General features: G+C 66.6%; 3 protein-coding genes across 6 annotated transcripts; all 3 read right to left on the minus strand.

Moving 5' to 3' along the window:
- Window positions 1-318: 318 nt before the first annotated feature.
- Window positions 319-14,484, minus strand: HYAL3 (hyaluronidase 3). Of its 3 annotated transcripts, none has more exons than XM_075939525.2 (4): window positions 12,646-12,776; window positions 2,246-3,192; window positions 1,273-1,362; window positions 319-912 (listed from the first exon to the last, which is right to left on the minus strand). In XM_075939525.2, the coding sequence occupies exons 1-4, from the start codon at window positions 12,647-12,649 to the stop codon at window positions 484-486; spliced, it is 1,470 nt and encodes a 489-aa protein (XP_075795640.2). In that variant the 5' UTR covers window positions 12,650-12,776; the 3' UTR covers window positions 319-483. The 3 variants fall into 3 exon arrangements, with proteins under 3 accessions (XP_075795640.2, XP_075795641.2, XP_089637157.1); XM_075939526.2 differs by lacking the exon at window positions 12,646-12,776 and adding an exon at window positions 5,606-5,738; XM_089781031.1 differs by lacking the exon at window positions 12,646-12,776 and adding an exon at window positions 14,393-14,484 and having other exon boundaries at window positions 320-912.
- Window positions 8,535-10,136, minus strand: NAA80 (N-alpha-acetyltransferase 80, NatH catalytic subunit). Its single transcript, XM_089781029.1, has one exon. The coding sequence runs from the start codon at window positions 10,134-10,136 to the stop codon at window positions 8,598-8,600; it is 1,539 nt and encodes a 512-aa protein (XP_089637155.1). The 3' UTR covers window positions 8,535-8,597.
- HYAL1 (hyaluronidase 1) lies at window positions 10,269-18,572 on the minus strand. 2 transcript variants are annotated; one of them, XM_075939536.2, is made up of 4 exons: window positions 17,441-18,572; window positions 16,401-16,490; window positions 15,921-16,237; window positions 10,269-10,408 (listed from the first exon to the last, which is right to left on the minus strand). In XM_075939536.2, exons 1-4 carry the CDS (start codon window positions 18,329-18,331, stop codon window positions 10,375-10,377), a joined length of 1,332 nt encoding a protein of 443 aa, XP_075795651.2. In that variant the 5' UTR covers window positions 18,332-18,572; the 3' UTR covers window positions 10,269-10,374. The 2 variants fall into 2 exon arrangements, with proteins under 2 accessions (XP_075795651.2, XP_075795652.2); XM_075939537.2 differs by lacking the exon at window positions 10,269-10,408 and having other exon boundaries at window positions 15,186-16,237; window positions 17,441-18,555.
- Between the last annotated feature and the right edge of the window lie 233 nt (window positions 18,573-18,805).

Raw genomic sequence — 18,805 nt, forward strand, 5'->3', positions numbered from 1 at the left:
CAGACAGCGGAGGCTCTCAGGGCACCCATCCTCCCGCCCGGGGGTCACCCAGCGAGGTGGCTCTCAGATCACAGGCCGGCTGAGGGCCCCGTGGCACTCGCTAGCCCTGTTCCCAGAGCAGCCTCCAGCCTCCCGCAAGGGGCGACGCAGGGAGCCGGGCGTGTCCTTGGGGGCGGAAGTGCCCGGCCGCTCAAGGGGGGGTTGTTTCACGGGGGAGGAGTGACTGGATCCCCCCCGATGAGCTCGTCTGGCCTATGGGGCAACCCCCCTTTACAGGGCTACCCAGCATGGAGTGACTGATGGGTTTATTTGGGGAGGGCAGGGTGGGCAGTGCCCCCAGGAGCAGCTGACCCCCCCCCCAAGGGCAGATCTGTCCATCTGGCGCATCCATGCAGGAATTTCCCATCACTGGGCACTTGCTTCTCCCCAGTTCCACGTCTAAGGGCTGCTGAAGTGCCCGGAGCTGCTCCAGGATCCAGAGGGTCACCTGAGCTCCGTCTTCCCCTTATAGGCAGCCTCAGAGCAGGTCTTGGCGCCATTTCTGCCCCGCATGGTGACGCAGCTGCCGGGGTACTGGCCAGGCACAATGCAGTCTGGGCCCCCCAGGGGCTCGGACCACCCCCGCTTCTCACAGCTGGTGCCCGCCCACCCACGGTAGCAGCGGCACCGGAACTGCCCCCAGGCCTCCAGGCCCGGCTGCTCCGAGCCCAGGCGGTTGGTCAGCAGGGGGTCCTCTCCCCACGGCTGCGGGTGGAGGTGCAGGAAGGCTGCCAGCTCATCGAGGTGCCGCCGCACACAGCGCCCATGCCCCTGGCACAGCTGGCGGCTGCACAGCCGGGCTGCCGACGTCACGTTCACCACGTAGGGCCCCAGGGTGTGGGTGATGTAATGGTGCAGGCTCCTGCAGCTGTCCTGGGGGGCAGAAAGCCACATGTACAGCCAGCTCCCCTGCTGGGCGTGGTGGGACGGGAGAGCCGACGCCACCATCTGCCCCCCTCCCCCACCTTGCAGGGCCCCCCCACCAAGCAGAGCTGGGACTCGGGGCCCTGGTGGAAGGGGAGCAGCCAGGACCAGCGTGCAGGGCCCCTGGGAAGGGATCTGAGACCCCACACACTCATCTCACACCCCAAGGGTGAGTCAGCTGACACAGAGGGGCAGCAATGCAGGTACAGGCCTTGCGGATGGGCAGGGGCAAGGGCCGCCAGAGACCAAGGCACAGACCAGTGCAGCTCTTGGCAGCCGTGCTCTGCAGGGGGCGGAGGGGGTACTTACGGCTGAGCGGGAGTAGGAGTTGTCCCCCCACAGCACCAGGCCGGTGGCGCCAAGTGCCGCGCTTTCCCCGATGGTATGGACCAGGTCAGCCTGCCGGGGGGAAGGGAACAAGAAAGGGAGAGTCAGACAAGGAAAATGGGGGTGCCACTTCTGGCCTCAGGTGCTGGGGGCGTTTGCTTTGCTGGCCTCACAGGATCAGGACAATGCTCACAGGATCAGGACAATCAGGTCCAGCAGGAATCTGTCTCCCCCCCCCCCCCCACCCGGTGCTAGGAGGGGGGGGCAGCAATGTTCCCTCTAAGTTTTTCCCTCTGTGTTCAGAATAAATTTTGTTATGTGCACCGAGGATGTGCAGATGTGCACCACCAATAGAAACACATGCTGCCAGCTGTGATCAGCTGTGGGTGCTCTGCTAAGCAGCTGGGCAGCACCTGAATCTCTGCTGGGCAAACGCACAAGTGCCCGGCTTTCAGGGAGCACTGGGGGGGCAGCCAAGCACCCCCAGCAGGCAGATCCATGTGAAGTCCAGTCAGCCACTCTAGACTCAACCGGGCTTCCAGCGGGCGGCAGGGAGCCAGAGCAGCAGCCCCATGTGGAGGGGAGACAGAGCAGTGGGGCTGGGGAGCCAGGAGCCAACTTGTCAATTTCATGGCTGGGCAGAGCCCTGAAACTGACAAGGTGGCCAACAGCAGCTGTAAGAGCTGCCACCTCTACCCAGTCACTGCCCCGACACAGGCCTCTCGCTGCGGTCGGTGCAGCCAGGGACTTACCCCAGCAGTGGGCGCATTGCAGTGTGCCTTGTCGACAAAACCCTGTCGCACAGACACGGCCCGCGGCAACGGGGTGTACCCGGATTACAACAGCCGCCCCCTCCTGGCTGCCCTACAGCAGCCTGCTGGTCATGGGGGGCAGACCCAGGCTATTCCCGCCCATGCAGGCTACCGGGCACAGGGCCCCCAGCTCCGGTTCTCACCTGGGACAGGTACTTGGCGGAGTGCTGGTAGGAGACCCGGGAGTACGCTAGGACCGGCAGGGGCTGCTCCAGGCCGAACTGTGCCACCCGGAGGGCCTCGCGCAGGCGGTGGTGGGCGTAGCGCTGGCGCTCGTCTGGCGGCAGCCGGGGCGGGAGGTAGATGCTGGGGTAGAGGGCGGTGGAGGCCTCCCAGAGCCACAGGAGCCGGTTGTTACGCAGCACCTCCATGGCGCGGCACTCCCCCGTGTAATTCCCCCTCCTCGCCCGTTTGCTGTTGAAGCAGTCGGGGAACTTGTAGAAGCCCCACAAGCCCCAGGGCCGAAGTGCCTTCCCCAGCGCCAGCGTCCTCTCCATGAGCTCCCGGGCGGCCCCCTCGAACTCCGCCTCGGCCAGGCGGGCTTGCTTCTTGGCAGGCAGCTCGGGGAACCTCTCCCGCACCCACTGCTCAGAGGCCGCCTTGTAGGCAGCCTTGGCACCCCAGTTCCGTTGCCACAGCGGCCGCCACTCCTCCCAGTCGACCACGGCCAGCCCGTGGAAGTCTGGGGGCAGGAGCCGGGTGATCTGGGCTGCGGCCCTCTCCAGGTGCTCCTGGAGGCGGACTTTCTGGGGGATGCCCCCATGGTGGCGCTGGCCCTCGGGGGAGATGTAGGGGTAGTGGCCAAACTTGTTCTTGTAGAAGATGGTCATGTTTGGGCCCCGGAAGGTGTGGCCCGGGTTCTCCAGGATGCCATGGTCCTCGAGAGGCAGGTGGACCCCAAAGCGCTGGTGGCACCGGGCCGTGGGCATGTTCCACACCACCGTAAAGGGCTCCGGCCGCAGAAGGGGGCTGGCGGAGGCGCTCGCCCGGGGGGCTCCCAGGCAGAACAGGGCCCAGGCCCACGCGGTGAGGCCCAGAGTCATGGTGGACGTTCTGCGACCCCCTCCTGCTTCCTTCCTGCCCCAGCGCCCTGGGAGGGGAGAGCAAAGCAAGATGGGGTGAGTCCGGGGTTCTAACCCCAAGGCTTGTCTGCCGCACCCTCTCAGCCCTGAATCCTCCCCCGTGAGCAGCCAGCCCAGGACGGACCGTGGCAGATGACCCTGGCGTGCTGGGAAAGGCCCCAGCCCATGACACCGCCTTGGACTGAGGAAGAGCTGATGCCAGCTGGGACCTACACCCTGGGATGACCCAAGGCAGCTTGCGGCTGAACGGGGCTCCGGGGGGGATGGCTGTGAGCAGAGGAGGCCCGGGATTGAGAAGCAGGAAACCCCTCTGCCTAGTTTGCTCTGGAAAGAGCCAGCGCACCAGCAAACAGCAGCCTCACCTGGCGCAGTACCCCAGGAAAGGGGCCCCGGCCCGGCCCACCCGGGTGCAGCTCCCAGGTCTGGCTGGGTCGGGCGTCTCATTCCCAAAGGGAGCTGGGAACCTCTGTGGATCTGGGCTAAGCTCCTGGGGGCAGGGCGTGTCTCTGAACACAGGTCCGTACGGTGCCCGGTGAACATCCCCTCCCAGCCCTGCTCCCCCGCCTGTCCCAGGGCCAGCGAGGCGAGAGCAACATGGGGAAGGGTCCCCAACACTTCCGCCTCCCCCCACTTGAGAGATGAGCTGATGCCCACTGGAGTCAGCGGGAAGCCTCCGGCGGCAGCGCTGAACCTGAGACCAGCCAGGGCCGGCTCGCCCCTCCCCAGTGGCGACGGAGATCTTCGGAGAGAGATTAGGAACCGGATCAGGCTGGGCCCCACGTGACAGCCCAGAGCCTCGCTCTAATCCCCCCAGAACGCACTGCTGCCTCGCAGCGCCCCCACTCTCCCCACCGACCTTGCAGCTTGAAAGTCACCTCTTATCCCGGCTATTTTCACTGCCTGTAACTCTAGGTCTGTGTTTGCCCAGCACAAACACTCCCACACCCAGCTGCACCCTGCGCTCCTACCCACCGCCCAGCCCAGCTGGGAGACCCTACAATAACAAACTCATGCAACATGCAGCCCTCGAGAGCCACTACAATAAAAGGAAAGGGGTACATAGTGAGGTGGCAAGAAAGCTAACAGACGGTGAGGGTTCCTTAAGAATGGGATTGAAAGTAAGAGCACTTCCTGTTGCCGCCGTATAAATCCGTGGTGTACCCGCATCTCGAATTCGGCATACAGGTATAGTCGCCTCATCTCAACAAAGATCTCTTGGCATTGGAAAAAGTGCAGAAAAGGGCAACAAACATTATTAGGGGCTTGGAACGGCTGCCACATGTGCAGAGATTAAGGAGACGGGGACTTTTCATCTTGGAAAAAGGAGACTAAGGGGGGATATGACAGAGGTCTAGAAAATCACGACTGGTGAGGAGAAAGTGAATAAGGGAAAGTTATTGACTTGTTCCCAGAACACGAGAACTAGGGGTCACCAAAGGAAAAGAACAGGCAGCAGGTTTAACACAAAGGCAGTTTTTCTTCACTCGGCGCACAGTCAACCTGTGGAACTCCTTGCCAGAGGATGTGGTGAAGGCCAGGGCTTTAACCGGGTTCAAAAAAGAGCTAGATAGATTCATGGAGGTTAGGTCCATCAATTGCTGTGAGCCAAGCTGGGCAGGGATGGTGTCCCTCTCTCTGTTTGCCAGGGGTGGGTATGGATGATGGGGGGGTCACCTGTTCTGTTGACTCCCTCTGGGGATGGGCTGGAGAGGGGACATTTTTGCTAAGGATGTTTCCAAAAGGAACTCAGCCATGTCCTCAGACGGGGGGTGTAACAGGCCCCTGCCGGCCGCACTGGCAAAGACACTGCCCAGTCCGCACAAGCAGCCCCGTGCATCCTTCCAGAGATGCTGGTCTGCACCGGGGGGGCTCTGCCAGGCCAGCGGTCGGGGGGCTGACGACCCACAGCAAAGGACCCTTTCCCGGCAAGCTTCCCTCCAGCCTTAGAAGAGCCTAGTGGCTCGGTGGCGGGTGTGAATGACCACGTGGCTGACGCTGGCTCCGGGAACCAGATGTGGAGGGTGATGGGCAGGCTGGGCTGCAGCAGGTTGTCTGATCTCAGCCACACTCCCCCACACTCCCCCAGCTCCTGGGGCCCCTCGTCACATGGGGGCATGGGTCCTGCCAAGAGCACTGCCCCCACAAAGGCACCTGGGTGGGAGGGACTCCAGGGGGCCCATGGCAGGAGTTTGGCGACCACCCCAGAAGTGGCTGCATTATAACCATGGGCCGAGAACGGCCACCCTGGGGCAGAGCGAAGGCCAGCCCAGTCTCCCGTCTGCAGCAGCCAGCGCCAGGCGCTTCGGCAGGCGTGAACGGGACGGGCACTTAGGGACCGACCTGTCCCCTGGCGTCCAGTCCTGGCTCGTGGAGGTTGACACACACCCGGAGCGCGGCAGCGTGTCCTGGGCTGCCTCTTACCAGCTCATTCTTGTTGTTTACACAGGCGCTACCACCCGCTCCAAGCAGTCACCACAGTGAAGAGCAGCTGGAGCTGTCGGCCAGGTCTCATGTTACCAAGACTTCCCTCTAGTTACAAAGCAAGTTGTCAACTGGGTCCCAGCATATCCCAGCATTCTCCTTGGCCTCTGGGGACAGGACAAGACGCAAGGGGCTTACGCTGCCGCAAGGGCAGTTTAGGTTGGACATGAGGAAAAACTTCCTGCCTGGCAGGCTGTCTACACTACTGCTGTGTCTGCACGGACAGCTTCTTGTGCAAGAACAGCGGCCTTGTGCAAAACCCTGCCTCCTGTCCACACTGCACGCGCGTTCTTGTGCAAGTAAATTTACAGTCCAGTGTCGGAAAACAGGGCTTCTGCCGGAAGAGTTCCTCCTCTCCCCACGGGGAATAAGCCCCCTTGTGCAAGAGGCCAGTGTAGACAGGCAACAAAAATTAATTGCACAAGAAGCCCCTATGGTCAAAATGGCCATCAGAGTTTTTTTGCGCAAGGGAGCGTCCACACTGCCATGGATGCTCTTGTGCAAAAGCACGTGGCCGTGTGGATGCGCTCTCGTGGAAGAGGTTTTGCCTCGCTTCCAGCAGCTGATCCTCCCGTCCTCCTCCTCCTGATCTCCCCCAGCCAGTCCCCCCGGCTCCTGTCCAGCCCTGGTTCTGCCGCCTGCCCTCCCCGATTTCCACTGCCGGACAGCCCTGCCACCCGCCCGGATCTGCACAGGACAGCCCCACTGCCCCCAGCCCTGCCACCCGCCCGGATCTGCACAGGACAGCCCCACTGCCCCCAGCCCGGCCACCCGCCCGGATCTGCACAGGACAGCCCCACTGTCCCCAGCCCGGCCACCCGCCCGGATCTGCACAGGACAGCCCCACTGCCCCCAGCCCTGCCACCCGCCCGGATCTGCACAGGACAGCCCCACTGCCCCCAGCCCTGCCACCCGCCCGGATCTGCACAGGACAGCCCCACTGCCCCCAGCCCGGCCACCCGCCCGGATCTGCACAGGACAGCCCCACTGCCCCCAGCCCAGCCACCCGCCCGGATCTGCACAGGACAGCCCCACTGCCCCCAGCCCTGCCACCCGCCCGGATCTGCACAGGACAGCCCCACTGCCCCCAGCCCTGCCACCCGCCCGGATCTGCACAGGACAGCCCCACTGCCCCCAGCCCGGCCACCCGCCCGGATCTGCACAGGACAGCCCCACTGCCCCCAGCCCTGCCACCCGCCCGGATCTGCACAGGACAGCCCCACTGCCCCCAGCCCTGCCACCCGCCCGGATCTGCACAGGACAGCCCCACTGCCCCCAGCCCTGCCACCCGCCCGGATCTGCACAGGACAGCCCCACTGCCCCCAGCCCTGCCACCTGCCCGGATCTGCACAGGACAGCCCCACTGCCCCCAGCCCTGCCACCCGCCCGGATCTGCACAGGACAGCCCCACTGCCCCCAGCCCTGCCACCAGCCCGGATCTGCACAGGACAGCCCCACTGCCCCCAGCCCTGCCACCTGCCCGGATCTGCACAGGACAGCCCCACTGCCCCCAGCCCTGCTCTCGCCACCCGCCCTCATGGATCTCCGTGGGTCAGCCCTGCTGCCCCAACCCTGCTTCCCAGCAGCCGGTTCCCTCCTCCCCCACCTCCTCCCAGCCTGCCCCACTGTGCTCCCCTCCCGGCAGCCACGCTGAGGCTGGCTATTTTTTCCCCACGGCCCATAGTTTGGGAAACCCTGCCATGTTCAATTCACCCAGCACCTGGGAAGGGCTTGTTTTACACCGACCCGGCCTTGGATTCCCCCTCCAACGAGGGAGCCCAGCAGAAGCTGGCAAGCTCTAAGTGAAAGAAAGAGGCGAGCGGTGACAGAAGAGCAATGGGTCGGGGCAGGCCCCCTCCAGCCAGCCTGTCCTCTCTGGAATGAGACGGGTCTCCCCTCCTTGATGGCAGCTGGGACACACTTTACACCCACCCGCCATCCGGGCACCTGGAGTGTCCCAGGAACGGCTGCTCCTTTGGCCTCTCTCCACGTGCTTCTGCCTGAATGGGCACCCGCACGGGGCCGTCCCCCTGGGGGCTGGCAGTGAAGCCGGAAGTGCCCCAGGCCCTCCCTGGGTTCAGCTGCAGTAGCTCAGGGTGATGGTGGATCCAGCCCAGAGAGCAGCTTGGGCTGGGCCTGGAGGCGGCACCTTCCCCTCGGCATGAGAGACAGACTCTGGCAGCATAGCCTAGTGGGCTGAGCACAGGAGCAGGCAGGCCTGGGTTCCCGTCCCAGCTGGATGACCTTGGGCAAGTCGCTCCCTGCTCTGTGCCTCAGTTTCCCCATCTGCAAAAGGTGGCTAATGATGTGCCCTGCTCTGTGAAGCACATGGACCGCGGTGGCAACCTCTCAGGGATTCACAGCCCCCCCTCCTCCTCTGCCCATGCCCCAAAGAGCGACCCACAAGCCACAGATGCGCCCTGCTTTGCTGGCAGTGATCAGCGCCCCGCTGCTGAGCCAGCCAGGGCCACAGCGCTGGAACTGGGCACGCGCTGCAGCCTCTCCTAGGGCCCACGCCCACGGCCCAGCCCCACGCAGAGTTGTTAGCAGGGCTCTGAGCCGCTCGGCCTTGGACACGCATGGCCCCTTTGCAACCATGCGTCCGTCCGTCCGTCCTGCCTCCAAGGCCTTCCCACCGGCCAGTCCTTGATTTGCCCAGCTCAGCAATGCGAGACCCCCAAGCCTCGGCAGTGACCCCAGGAGGCAGCTTGTGGGTGTGTCTACATTCCAGGTGTGTGGGGCTCTCTTCTGGCCGGGCCAGGGGAGAGACAGGGCCCCAGGAACCCAGGGCAAGTGACCAGGAATTGGCTTCCCACCCCACCCCCTGGGAGTTTGCCCCTTCAAAACTCAAATGACCAAGCAGGGGTAAGGCAGGGGGTGAGCTCTCCCCACCCACATCTTTAATCAGCATCTCCGTGGCACACTGCGCGCGTCAAATGTCCTTCTTCATCCAGAAGATGGGGAGCCCCCGGAGGTCCCGGTACGGTGTCTCCAGGAGGGTCTGACCACAGAGATCCGCCCCCGCTGGACTACAGGCGATGGAGCCAGGAGAACCTGGTTGGCCTGGCAGAGGGAAGCGGCCCGGTGGAGGACTAGGGGGAAGGAGTCCTGCTGGTGGAGGTAAAGGGGGGGGTGGAGGTGGCCCAGCAGCAGGGGGAGGTGGCAAGGGGAGAGAAGAGGGAATGGCAGGTGGGGAGTTTAAAGGGCAGGTCGGTGCAGACAAAGATGGTGGAGGTGGGTGCACAGTGGCTGTGCAGAGAGCCGGGGGTGCGGAGGGCAGTGGTGGTGGAGGTGGTGGGTGCACAGCGGCTGTGCAGGGAGCCGGGGGTGCGGAGGGTGGCAGTGGAGGTAGGTGCACAGTGGCTGTGCAGGGAGCGGGGGGTGCAGAGGGCGGCAGAGGTGGGTGCACAGCGGCTGTGCAGGGAGCCGGGGGTGCGGAGGGCAGCGGTGGAGGTGGGTGCACAGCGGCTGTGCAGGGAGCCGGGGGTGCGGAGGGCAGTGGAGGTGGGTGCACAGCGGCTGTGCAGGGAGCGGGGGGTGCGGAGGGCGGTGGTGGAGGTGGTGGGTGCACAGCGGCTGTGCAGGGAGCCGGGGGTGCGGAGGGCGGTGGTGGGTGCACAGCGGCTGTGCAGGGAGCCGGGGGTGCGGAGGGCGGTGGTGGGTGCACAGCGGCTGTGCAGGGAGCCGGGGGTGCGGAGGGCGGCAGTGGAGGTGGGTGCACAGCGGCTGTGCAGGGAGCTGGGGGTGCGGAGGGCGGTGCTGGGTGCACAGCGGCTGTGCAGGGAGCTGGGGGTGCGGAGGGCGGTGCTGGGTGCACAGCGGCTGTGCAGGGAGCCGGGGGTGCGGAGGGCGGCAGTGGAGGTGGGTGCACAGCGGCTGTGCAGGGAGCCGGGGGTGCGGAGGGCAGTGGAGGTGGGTTTGCTCCTGAAGTTCTGCTGTGAAGAGGGGAGGCGGTGGAGCCGGGCCGCCGTGGGGAGGGGCTGGAGAAGCGCAGCAGGAAGTCCATGGGGACCAGGGAGCTCATGAAGCCCATGCTCTGCACCGGCTCAGACACGGCGTAGCCCAGGTGCGCGTAGAAGCGCTGCTTGTCATGCGTGGTGAGGTGCAGGCACCGGAAGCCACGAGCCCTGGCGTAGCGCTCGGTGGCTTCCATCAGCTTCCGCCCATAGCCCTGGCCCCGCAGCGCCCGGGCCACCACGACCGTTTCCACAAACAAGCTCTCGGGCCGGCCGAGCACGCGGGACAGCCGGGCGTGCCCGAGCAGCCGGGTGTCAGCAGCAGCCTCTGCGCTGCTCTGAGTTTGGATCAGCACCAAGCACAGGGGGAAGCTGTCCGCAGACTTCTGGAGCGAGGAGACGCGAGCCGTCTGGCTTTTCTTCCACTCTTCGTTGATGAGATCAGCGCAGGCCTCCAGCAGGTCTGGCCTCTGGTGAAGGGGAACGGCCGTGAGCAGCTCCGAAACGGAGCCCATCCTTCCCGCCGACGGGAGATCCAACGGGCCGAGCTCTGCTGGTCACGGAGAGCCGGGGCTGCTCCCTGAAGCCACGACGTCCCAGCCAGTCGCAGCAGCGTGGCCGGAGCTCCAGCGACTGCCGCACCTGGCCATTCCCACCGGCTGGGCCAGAGCGCGGTGGGCAGGGGGACGCCAGGCCCCAGAGGGAGAAGTCCTGGGGCAAATCCAGCCAGGAGCACGCCCGGTCTCGCGAGCTTCAGTGGGTGCTCTGGGCCGTCTTGCACCAGCAGCTGATGGAAACAAAGCAATTGGCAGGGCGCTCGCTGCCTCATTCTGCCTGGCAGCCAGAGAACTTTTTCCTTTTCTGGAAGAACATTTGACAACCCACCCACCAAGCAGCCCTCTACAGACTACATCTACTAGAAGGGGCGCTCAATGGGGTGGGAACATCCCAGAGGAACACCCACTGTGTCACGGGGCTGCTAGAGCCGAGCTGCGCTGGCCCCTGCCCCAGCAAAGCACTGGGCGCTGCCTGGTCACACCTGGCAGAGGGCCCCTCGGGCCAGGGACACAGCACATCACAGCAGCCCTGCGGAGATCAGCCTCGGCCGGTCGAGTCCTCCCTGCTGAGACCACGGGGGCTGAGCAGTGCCAGGTTCCGTGAGCTGGACACCCGGGCCGGAAAGAGCAGGCTGAGAACCACCAACTCACTGCACGCGTGCCCTTGAAAGGCCTCGGCCCGCCCTCGGCTGCGCCAGGCTGGGGTGGGCGTGGTCGAAAGGGGCCGTACCACAAGCACAGCCCCTTCCGAATGAGCACTGCGATCCAGGCCAGCTTTTCCAGCTGCTTGCACGAGGCCGAGGCGGCCCTGGCCTCCCCTCGGCTTCGCCCTGTGCTGCGCTGAGCCCAGACCATGCAGGAATGAAGCCGCCGGCGCTGAGGTTTGCTGCCTGCTGTGACAGAGGCTGCCCGTGGCCCCCAGGAGATGGGCATCAGCCCCCCACAAGCCACCTGTGCGCCTGAGCCAGGGGAGACAGAGCACAGCACAGGCTGCAGCCAGACCCAGCTCAGCCAGCGTCTGCCTCCCAGCATCAGCCCACCCGGCAGCCACAGCCCAGCGGTGAAATCCTCACCCCGCCCCCCTTCCGCTCTGGCTGGGTCACAGCCCTTGCGAAACTGTAACACGCACAGTCCCCACCACGACTTCCTCCCAGCCCTCTCCCCGGGGTTAGGGCACCTCCAGCAAGCCCAGCCTCCCCCAGCAGGGGGCGCTGCAGGGAGCGGGGCTGGAGCACTGGCTGGGGCGGCTCCTGGCTATGCCAGCCCCAGCCTCTGCCTGCAGGGAGCGCTGTGAGGGGAGGGGCACTCGCAGCCCCAGCCTCTCCCAGCAGGGGGTGCTGTGGGGGGGAGGGGCACTCGCAGCCCCAGCCTCTCCCAGCAGGGGGCGCTGTGTGGGGGAGCAGGGCACTGGCTGTGGGGGGGCTCTCAGCTACGCCAGCCTCTTCCTACGGGGGTGCTGCAGGGAGAGCTAGGAGTGCTGGCTAAGGGAGCCACCTGGCTATGCCAGCCCCAGCCTCTCCCAGTACGGGGCACTTTGGGGGGAGGGGGGGGCGCTCCCAGCCCCAGGCTCTCCCAGCAGGGGGCGCTGTGGGGGGGGAGCAGGGCGCTGGTGTGTAGGAGGGGGCTGCTGACTACTCCCTCCCCTGCCCTTACCAGAGCATGCATCTCAAGCCAGCCCCTTTCAGCCATCAGCACTAGAGTCACTTGAAAAAAGCCCTGCAAGGAGACGGAGCCAACAGCTTGCCCCTCTCAGGGGCCAGCCCCCTTGGCATGGCCCTCGGCATCACACTCGAGACGCTGGCCTCCTGCCCTCCAACAGGGCCTGAACTTCCCGGCAGATGCCTCTTCCCCTTGCTCGCGCTGGCGGGCTCTGTGAAGCCGCAGGCAGTTTGGAGAGGAACCACCAGCTGAGTTGTCTCAATACAGGCCAATAGCAACCACTACCCCCCCCCCCCCCCGCCAGCTGAGTTGTCTCAATACAGGCCAATAGCAACCACCACCCCCCCCTGCCCCCACAGCGGCAGGAGACAGAGGCCAGGGCCTGGGGGAAGCTGCAGCTCGACCCTGAAATGGGCGAGTATCTCGTGACCTGGGACAGCCTAGGTCTGACTGTCCTGCACCCCCCAGAACCAGCACAATCCTCCCCAGGTGCAGCCAATCCCAGTCCCCCCTCGCCTGGGGGCAGCCCTCCCCCCCCCCAGTTATCACTGTTCTAGGGAGGAGCTATGCAGCCTCGGCCAGCTCCATGCAGCCTGCCTCTGCCATTGCTCCACTTGGTCCCCAGATGAGATTCAAATTGTCCATTCAGGCCCAGGGGAATGGCATTAAAGCCAATTGCATCCCCCTTTATGCCAGCCCTCTCTCGGGCCTGCCTGGAGCAAGCCAGCCCCCCAAAGCCCTGTGGGATGGATGCCATCTCTATTGGGGAAACTGAGGCACGGGGATGTGTTTGCTGGCGTCCACTCACCCATCAGGCCTCCCGCGCTCTGCGTCTCCTCCCTGCCTGGGGATCAGCTCGGAGTCTCTGCTCTGACTAAGGCCCTGGAGATGCTGTCCGGCCTCTTTCACAAGCATTTCACAGGAAGCTGCACGCTCCCCAGCCAACCACAGACACTGACACCCAGTTCTGTTTTGCAGCAGTGAATGGCAGGTCTGTTTAGACACACGGCCGAGCCCTTGGCCCACGGGCCTGGAATGTAAATGGGTGTGGGGCAGCCCTGGCCCGTGCCCCAAAAGTCCCTGCGCAGGCCCAGGCACAGCAGGGCTTCAGTTCCAGCGTGGCCGAGTTGGTGGGTTCTCAGCCCCATCTGCCCATGGTTACGAACCCGCCCAGGTGGGCAGCCTCAGCAGAAAGGCCAAGAACGGCGCTGCCGCCGCGGCTGCCAGCGACGGGCAAAGCGAGCAGGGAGCTCGCCTTGGCGCTGGTTGAGCTAGACCCGGTCTCTGGGGCTCCAGCCCGGCACCTTCCCCGAGGCAAATAAAACGAGCGCCCTGCGCAAAGCCAATCCAGGGAGCACTCGCTGTGGCCCGAGACACGGGCACACGCCTGTAACGGCTGTGCCCATGCTCAAGCCCCTGGGCACCTGCGTCAGGGCAGCCAAGTGCGGGGAAGGAGCAGCAAACTCCATGTGAGCTCGCTAGTGAACCCTCCCTGGCGCCGGCACGGCACTGAGGGGGAGGCAAAGGCCCCTCTGCTGCCACCACGACTCCAATCCCAGGGCACTGGCCCTGCCACCCAGCTTCCCTGCCCCAGAGGCTCCTCCTAGTTCCCCCTCTCCGGGCAGATCCCTCCCAAAAGGCAGCAGCCGCCCTGCTCAGGTGGCAAGGGAACCCAGAGCAGCGGCAAGGGCCGCCCGACACTGCCCCACCTCAACGAGCCCTGTGGGGAGCAGAATCCCCAGGGCGCAGATCCAGGCCCCACACTCCCTGCCCCCCTCTGCTCCCCTTGCTGCTGCAGAGCTGGGGGGAGGGGGGCTATTCCCTGGGGCTGACACCAGCCCGGTACGGGCACAGAGCGGCCTGACTCCAATGGCCCTGCACAGCCAGCAAAGCAGGGCACAGCATGCCTGAAACTCGGCCCCTCCCTGCACTCGGGTCACAGCCCAGGGAGCTAGGGGGCAGGGCGGGGGGGTCACAGCCCAGGGGCGCTATGGGGCAGAGGGGGGGGGTCACAGCCCAGGGGCGCTATGGGGCAGGGCGGGGGGGTCACAGCCCAGGGGCGCTATGGGGCAGGGCGGGGGGGTCACAGCCCTGGGGCGCTATGGGGCAGGGCGGGGGGGTAGGGGGCAGGGCGGGGGGGTCACAGCCCAGGGGCGCTATGGGGCAGGGCGGGGGGGTCACAGCCCTGGGGCGCTATGGGGCAGGGCGGGGGGGTCACAGCCCAGGGGCGCTATGGGGCAGGGCGGGGGGGTCACAGCCCAGGGGCGCTATGGGGCAGGGCGGGGGGGTCACAGCCCTGGGGCGCTATGGGGCAGAACGAGGGGCAGAGCAGGGGGTCACAGCCCTGGGGCGCTATGGGGCAGAGGGGGGGTCACAGCCCTGGGGCGCTATGGGGCAGGGCGGGGGGGTCACAGCCCTGGGGCGCTATGGGGCAGAACGAGGGGCAGAGCAGGGGGTCACAGCCCTGGGGCGCTATGGGGCAGAGGGGGGGTCACAGCCCTGGGGCGCTATGGGGAAACGCAGCCCCCATCCCGCCCCCGGGGCCCGGTACTGACATGGCGGCGCCGCGCGCTGCTCCGAGTCTCGCCGGCCCCGCCCCCTCCGCGCCCAGCACCGCCTCCCGGCCCCGCCCCCTCCGCGCCCAGCACCGCCTGCCGGCCCCGCCCCCCCCGCGCCCAGCACCGCCTCCCGGCCCCGCCCCCTCCGCGCCCAGCACCGCCTGCCGGCCCCGCCCCTTCCGCGCCCAGCGCCGCCTCCCGGCCCCGCCCCCTCCGCGCCCAGCACCGCCTCCCGGCCCCCTCCCCCCCGCGCCCAGCCCCGCCCTCCCGGCCCCGCCCCCTCCGCGCCCAGCGCCGCCTGCCGGCCGGAGGCTGCCCCACAGCTGGGTCCCACGTGGCTGTTTCCAGCCACGGTTCCCGCAGGTGCTGCCCCACCGGTCCCGCCCCCGCCCTCCGCGGGGCCATCCCTCCCCCCCCCCAAGCCATTCACCCCCCCCCCCCCGTGGGGATCCCCCGCAGCCATTCACCCCCCCATGGAGATCCCCCCCCAAGCCATTCGCCCCCCGCCCCCAAGCAGAGGGGCAGCACCCCGCGGGCCATGCGAGTGTGTCTGTGCCCTGCCCGTGGTGCGCCCTGTGCCCACCCCCCGGCTGTGGGCCTGGCCCGGGCTGGCCAAGTGGCTTGCAGCGGATCCGGAGGCCCCGTTCGGCCCGCTGGGCTTCAGGCAAGCCTGGGCCCTCTCACGCCTGCACCCGTGTGGCGCGAAGGCCACTAGGCGGGGTCCGGTGGCAGCGCCAGGCGCTCTGCCTGTGACCCGGCTCTCCAGGCTGGCACCCGCGTGGGTCACAACTCCAGTGGCCAGCTCTCTTTATTTCGGGGTGACCGGCCCCGGGCTGCGCGTCCTTCGGCATTGCGCTGTGCTACCCGCGGGGGCAGGGGACAGGGCCACCAGGCCTGCATGTTTCACAGCCACGCTCAGTGGCTCCTGGAGGAGGCTCACACGGCTGTAGCCCTCGCTTGCTGCTAGCCACAACGCCCATTTTGGGCCAGGAGACGGAAATCGTGCTGCTCTGAGGAGACCGAGGGCTCTGGGCGTCGTACACGCCTCCCTGGGGCGGCGTTAGCCTGGGCTGGCTCTGACAGGAGCGGCTAGTTCTGCCTCTCGTGTATCTCCTGGTCCCAAGCACAGCATTGTGCCATGGGAGTTCTTGTGTGTCGGGGGGCATGTGGGTGCAACGGGGCCATGGGGAGGTGTACATGTGCATGTGGAGCGTGGGGGTTGGGGCCACGTGGGGGTGAGGCCACGTGGAGGGGTTATGGGATGGATGCATGCGGGGGTGGGGCCACGAGGGAGAGTGTGGCCACGTGGAGGGGTGGAGGAGGTATGGGGGGATGCATGCAGGGGTTGGGAGTTGGGGCCACATGGGGGTGATGCCACATGGAGGGGGCATCGGGGATGCATGTGGAGGGTGGTGCCACGTAAGGGGGTGACGGGGGCAGGGGGATGCATACGGGGGGTGGGGCCACGGGGAGGTGGCGGGGGCATGGGGGACGCCTGCAGGGGGGTCTCTGTTGAAGTTCTCACCGGGGCCTGTCCTTGCTGTCACACCGAGGCCCTGCCCAGCCGGGATAGCACTGGCAGCGGAATTCTTTGGCCAGCTGGGCTCGCTCCTGCTTTGCCGGCTGGCCCTGGAGGCGGAGGCGGGGCCGGCTGCGGTGCTTGCGGATGGCGAAGCTGGCAGAGCTGAGGTGCAGGAAGGCCTCGGGGTGCCCGGCCCGCCGCACGCAGCGCCCGTGGCTGGAGCACACCGCGAGGCTGCACAGATGGGCGCTGCTTGTCACGTTCACGATGTAGTGGCCCAGGCTCCCGTCCACGTACCCCTTCAGGGCCAGGCAGGACTCCTGCAGGGGGCACAAAGAGGCCCAGGCAGGGCATGCTCAGGGGAGTAGAGGGGTCTGATTTCCTTCTCTGCCCCCCAGTCCCCCAGCCACACACCACGCGAGCCCCGCCCACATCTCCCCAGCCACGCCCCGGCCAGCACTCCCCCTCCCCCTCCCAACGCACCCGGGTGTGACTGTAGTTCTGGCTGCCCCACAGCACAATCCCCGAGGCACCTTGCGCAGCACTTTCCCCAATGGTGTAGATCAAGTCCTCCTGCAAGAAGCAGAGAATTACGGTGAAGATAAGGCCTTCGGCCGCTGACCCGGGGGAGCGGAGGGGAGGGCGGCTGTTCCCCTAGGAGCCAGGCATGCACGGATCTCCCTCGTCCATCACAGCTGGAGACAACACCAGCACCTGCTGCCTCAAGCCACGGTGAGGAAGCTCTGTGGTTCTGTTCCAGGCGGGTCAAAGACAGTGTCAGGACCCACATGCCAAGCTCACAGGGGCTAATGGCTGCCCTCAAGCGGGTCTTGGATCTGCAAGCAGTCCCTCGCCTGGTTAAAGCAGCCTTCTTGCAGGCTCAAGGGAAGGAGCAACTAAGCACCCTTATATAGCGTTATAATGGACAGCGCAGAAGCCACTGCCCAAGGCAGAGGCAGAAGTGCTCAGAAGGTAAGCGGTGTGGGCGGGGGAGCTCCCTGATGGCAGATGCAGGGGCTGGTGTGGGAGCCGTTCTAGAGCAGAGGTGTCAGCAGGCAAGGCGAAGTCATGGCCCGGAGAGGGCAGAGCTAGGGGCACACGGCCCGGAGGGGAGAGCAGGCCTCAGGAACTGCTGGCTGGTGCTTTCTTTCTGTTCAGGGAAGCTGGACTTTGGGCCCGTTTTTTGCAAATAAATGACCCGACTCGGTAATGACCCAGCCGGGCCCCGCTGCTGGCTAACGGCCCAGGGCCACCAGGGCTGCAGCCACGTCTCTGCTAAGCTGGGGGGGAAGTCGGGGAGTCGCTCCTAACACTGAACGAGGGTCTGGGCCGAAGGGCGGCAAACACCCCTGCCCAGCCCTCGCGCAGCCCCCTCGCCTGGCAGCCAGGTGATGCCCTGCCCTGCCGCCCCCCTCTCAGCAGCCACACACGCCAGGTCCAGACCCCGGGACAGGCCAGGCGTGGCAGCTCGGCGGAGATGGGCCTTGGCAGGGGGGCACCAGCACGCTGGCGAGGGGCATCACCTGCGAGAGGAACTCCTCCGTGAGCTCGTACCGGATGCGGGCGTAGGGGAGCACCGGGAGGCCGCTGGTGCCCGCCTGGCCCTGCACCCGGAACGCCTCGCCCACGCGGTGCCGGACGAACGCGCCGACCTTGCCCGTCAGCCGGAGCTCCTCGGGCAGGTAGATGCTCGGGTAGAGCGCCTGGCTCTGGTTCCAGAGCCACCGGAGCTGCTCGTTCCGCCGCTGCTCCACGGCGGGACACTCCCCCGAGTAGTTGGTGGCTTTGAAGTCGTTGTTATAGCACCCGGGGAAGCCGTAGAAGCCCCAGAAGCCCCCAGGCCGGAGGCTCTCGCCCAGTGCCAGGGTCTGCTCCATGAAGGCCCGGGCGCTGTGCTCGAATTCCTCCTCCGCTGCCGCGGCCACCCGGTCTGGGGGCCAGTCGGGGTGCTGCTCCCGGACCAGCTCCTCGGACTTCTCCTTGTAGAGCTCCAGGGCGTCCCAGTTGCGAGCCCACACGGGGCGCCAGCTCTCCCAGTCGATCACCACCAGGCCCCGGAAGCCCGGCTCCGCGATGGCCGCGGCGATGTCGCGCTCCGCCTTGCTGAGGTGGGCCCGGAGGCTGCTGTTCTGGGGGAGGCCCCCGTGGGCCGCCGTCCCCTCCGGGGTGTAGTGCGGGTAGAGGCCCAGCGTGTGGCTGTAGAAGAGGGTCATCTCCTGGCCCTGGAAGGACTCGTTGTGGTTCAGCACCACGTCGAAGACCCCCAGGTCGAGGGGCACGTGGTATTTGGCGCCGCACGCCTGGCTCGGCGCGTTCCACACGGTGACGAAGGGCCGGTCCCGGAGAACGGGGCCCGCGCCCGGAGCCGCCTGCGCCAGGCTCAGCAAGCACAGCAGGACCACAGCCCCCGCCATGCTGAGCCGTCACGCAGGCAGCTAGTCCTCAGGGAGCACCTGGGGAGCGGAGTCCTGCCAGCTTCCCAGCGCGTATTCCTGCTGCCTCGTCAGCCTCGTCCCTCCTAATACGTCGCAGACTCTGGCCGCTGGGATCAAACCGCCGGCTTTCGCAACGCGGGGAGGCCCTGGCTCCGGAGCTTGCCCTCCCCATGACCTTGGCCAGCATGTCAGTGGATCCCACCTCCCCCTCCACCTCTGCCCCTAGGGGGGACCAGCCAGCCCGGTATGGCCCCTCCCTCCTTTCCCTGCACTTCCTCCCAGCGAGGGGCTGGGGGCTCCCCCTGGGCCAGGTTGTGGGGGGGAGGGGTTGGCTGCTCCGTGCCCAGGTTAAAGCTTGGCCTGCGGGGGAGAGGAGCAGCGGAGGAGGGGGGCAAAGGGAGAGCAGATCATGAGGCAGCGCTGCCCTGCTAAACTGCAAGGCCGGAATCTTTC

This window comes from Pelodiscus sinensis, chromosome 11 (assembly GCF_052426305.1).
Source record: "Pelodiscus sinensis isolate ZL-2025 chromosome 11, ASM5242630v1, whole genome shotgun sequence".
Classification (NCBI taxonomy): domain Eukaryota; kingdom Metazoa; phylum Chordata; order Testudines; family Trionychidae; genus Pelodiscus; species Pelodiscus sinensis.

Coding starts and splice junctions, on each gene's coding strand:
- NAA80 (XM_089781029.1), bottom strand. CDS start 10,136: ATGGGCTCCGTTTCGGAGCTGCTCACGGCCGTTCCCCTTCACCAGAGG.
- HYAL3 (XM_075939525.2), bottom strand. Junction 1,363..2,245: donor CCGCCAAGTACCTGTCCCAG/GTGAGAACCGGA, acceptor TCCCCCCGGCAG/GCTGACCTGGTCCATACCAT. Junction 913..1,272: donor ACTCCTACTCCCGCTCAGCC/GTAAGTACCCCC, acceptor TCTGCCCCCCAG/GACAGCTGCAGGAGCCTGCA.
- HYAL1 (XM_075939536.2), bottom strand. CDS start 18,331: ATGGCGGGGGCTGTGGTCCTGCTGTGCTTGCTGAGCCTGGCGCAGGCG. Junction 16,238..16,400: donor AGAACTACAGTCACACCCGG/GTGCGTTGGGAG, acceptor TGCCCCCTGCAG/GAGTCCTGCCTGGCCCTGAA. Junction 10,409..15,920: donor GACAGCAAGGACAGGCCCCG/GTGAGAACTTCA, acceptor TGTTTCCATCAG/CTGCTGGTGCAAGACGGCCC.